At 38.3% G+C, this 3,339-nt stretch overlaps 1 protein-coding gene across 1 annotated transcript in view; it reads right to left on the bottom strand.

Moving 5' to 3' along the window:
• Positions 1-3,292, bottom strand: part of AKTIP (AKT interacting protein) — a gene marked incomplete at its 5' end in the record, with an annotated part of 6,578 nt that extends 3,286 nt beyond the window's left edge. The window contains 5 exons of the mRNA XM_009701458.1: positions 576-636; positions 1,307-1,414; positions 1,636-1,734; positions 1,808-1,896; positions 3,192-3,292. Coding sequence (XP_009699760.1) covers positions 576-636; positions 1,307-1,414; positions 1,636-1,734; positions 1,808-1,896; positions 3,192-3,292 — 458 coding nt within the window. The remainder of the gene's footprint in view (positions 1-575; positions 637-1,306; positions 1,415-1,635; positions 1,735-1,807; positions 1,897-3,191) is intronic.
• Positions 3,293-3,339: the final 47 nt, after the last annotated feature.

Here is a 3,339-nt window from a genome sequence, read left to right on the forward strand (position 1 = left end):
ATTGCAGTGACAGTGCTTCGTGATAGAAGTAACTCTAAGCAGCCTTTGATTAGCTGAGGTTGTCTTATTAGAAATCAGTAGCGTTAGAGACATGAGCAATGTACTCTGCTTGTGCTGCTCCACAAAGTTTGGAATGAGAAGAAAGCCCTGAAGCTTTGATTCAAAAATGAAAGATCTCTCAACAGAAGATAACAAAGACTTTGGGGACTGTCAGGTTATGCAGAAACTGTAACGGCCAGGACAAGCGCAGGACAAGCTAATAAGCAGTCAGCAAATCTCTTCCTTCCCCTCCTTCCTTCCCTTTCATCCCTAAACAAAAAAATCTGCCAAGTGTGCCAACAACTGTACTAACAAAGCTTTCTAGCTGGCTAAATGATTAATTGCTTAACACACTGAAGTTAGAACAGGGACATAACTGCTTAGTTAGGAGACCAAATCAGTTTCAGCATGCCGGCTGATCCAAAAGAGGGGTAGAGTAAGTTCTGTCTGGTACACATTCAAAGAGAGAGAGAACCTTTCTTTCCTTGTCAAGCAATAAACCCTTACTCTAGTGAGAATCTGGACTTTGCGCATACCTTCTGAGTCAGCATCTTCTCTCTAGCTTCATCATGTATAGCTGGATTCCATGGAGAAAAACTATGGAAAAAAACAGTTATCTTTTACTTCACATTTTTGCAAACTACAGCATAGACAGAGCAGAAAGCAGGCATTTTCCTTGGTTTAGTTTGTTGAACTTCAAGTAAACTACAAGTGTCAGTTTTTAGCGTTAAAACATACAGTTAAGAACTAAATTCACATTGTCATGGATCTTTTCAACACAAAATGTTCAGGTTTTCATTTTTGTTTTCAATGAGAACTGGCAATTCAGCAAGTGCTACATGAAACACTACTCATATTCACTATGGAGCTGACTGCTCCGTCCCCCATACAGTCAAGCTTAAAAGCATTTAAAAAGTATGACCAAAGTATGACAGTCATCTAAAAGTTCAGGAAAGCCCAAACACATTATTTACTCCATGGGTAACTCTACTGGAGGGAGATGGGGTGTTTTCAGGTTTGTTTGTTTGGGGTTTTGTTGAGTTTTTTTTAAGTCTTGGTTGCTCAGTGACAAAATAGTAAACACAAGTGTCTGTATTTGAGATACACTCAATACTAAACAGAAGGAAATGAGGGTAGGAATATTAAAAGTATAAACGTAAGAAAAAACAGGTCAGTCAACTCAGCAAAGGCAGGCTTCAAATCAACAGCTATACCAGAACTTGTGGTCAAAACACTAGGACGTGGTGAATTTGCTCACGGTACTTACATGATTGCATAGGGATCCTCTATTTTGGGCTGATCAAATAAATGACTGCTGCATAGTTTGACACTGTCCACCACTTTACTTTTGAACAGCTGAATATCTTTTTCATACCTGCAAGAGAGAAGTAAGTAATGTTAAGTAATTGCAAGGAAGCACAGGTTTGCTCTAGAAGCACAGACAGACTTGGCAAAGCCTCAACTTTAGTTCCTAGCACAACCAACTCTGGCGGTAGAGACCATGAACCGATAAACAACTTTAAAAACCTCCTGTTTCTGCAAGTCTATGCAAAAATCTCTTAAGAGACCATGTCTATACACATGGAAGATACTTACAGCACTGCAGCCTCAGGGTTCAGAGGACTAGTTGTATCAATCTTGTAGAAGACTCTGCGGGCATACATTAATACTTGCCATATATGATTATGATTTCGCCTAAAAAGAACAAAACATAATGAAGAAAGGAACAAACTTCTTTCAAATTATACATCAATATGTTACCACTAACCTCCATTTTGCAAATGCTCTTTTCACATCCAGTTCACCAGATAAAGGATCTACTAGCGGATGGAAGACAGGCAGATCAAAAACCAAGCGCTGTATTAGGAAAAAGAAGTTAATTATGACAACTTTAATCCTAATGCTAAAACTACTAGATGAAGGTCAGTCAGATGTTGTTTCCAAATACTAATTAAGTGTTGCTGTACTAAAAGAAAGCCACCTGAACTGTGAAACTGTAACCCAACGCACCCATGTTACATGCAGGGTCTTGTCCTCTCTCACATGCTTATCACCAAATCAGGAAACTAATCCAGCTAACTGCACAGGCACTAGTGCCAAGACAGGTAATCATACCAGATAAGATCAGATTAAAGCAGTTTTTCTGGTTTAGCTATTTGTGACTGAAAGCTTTTTACATACTTGAGCTACAATCAATACTTTTTTTTATCCTACACATTTTTAAATAAACTGAGCAGTGACACCAAGGTGTCTTCAGTTCTTTACAGCTAGTTTCCTCTGGTGTTCGTGCATTCTTCCAAAAGAAAACTTAGTTTCAACAGCAAGGTTTTAAAGTCCTATGCTAGCAAAAGAATGATGGCTGCATGAGAGATACTAAAGTCTAATCTTTGAAAGAAACTGTTTCCTACTAGTTCTGACCTTTTAAAGCTGATAGCTTTACACAAAACTTGACACCAAGTAGACAGCTTCCTGACATAGCAACTTGTTCTCAGCTGCAGCAGTTACATATGCCTGTCCCCCAATCTTCCTCTTAAAGAAATCTGGCAAAGAGGGCCAGTTGCTCTGGAGAGTCAGATTGCCACAAGATTTTTTTCTTTAATTTTTATTTTTTCATTGATTCATTAACTTGAATACTTTTCCATAAAGAGAAAAAGATAAAGCAGAGATGGAAGGTAACACCATGCTATTTATCTCCTTGTCCCTTTGTTTCACCAACGTTCTCCTCAAGTTCTTTTCGTTCTTTGTTTCAATGTAATTTAGAAGAGGGACAGGCAAGAAATCCTGCAGTACTACAGCAAGCATAGCATAGGTGCCTGGATTTTATGTTCTATTATATCGCTACTCAGAATTTGGATACTTCTTTAAGTGCTTCAATGTTAAATTCCTTGCCGAGCAGATCAAGAGTTGAGGTAAAGAACTCTAACGCATCTAACCTCAGGAAGTTCACTCTACAGCAGCCTCTGTAGTCAAGAGTAACACGATTCCTCCATAAATGTAAGGAAATATAATACAAGATATTGCAAATGAGCCCAGCCAACTGAACAAAACTAGTTCAAGAAAATGAGAAGCTAATTGGTATATTAGCTTTAACAAAAAGTCAGACTAAAAACACCAGAAACCAAGAAAAACCCAAGACACACACAACCACTTACCGGGCAGTCTCCATCTGGGTAATTATCAGGAATATAGACAGTAAATTTAAACACACCGTCCTGGTAGAGCCCGTGTCTTATGAATATTACACCAAACCACACTGCAAGTGAGAAAGTTTGCTTGAGTGAAAGAATTTTAAAATATATA

This window comes from Cariama cristata, unplaced genomic scaffold (assembly GCF_000690535.1).
Source record: "Cariama cristata isolate BGI_N322 unplaced genomic scaffold, ASM69053v1 scaffold42085, whole genome shotgun sequence".
NCBI lineage: Eukaryota > Metazoa > Chordata > Aves > Cariamiformes > Cariamidae > Cariama > Cariama cristata.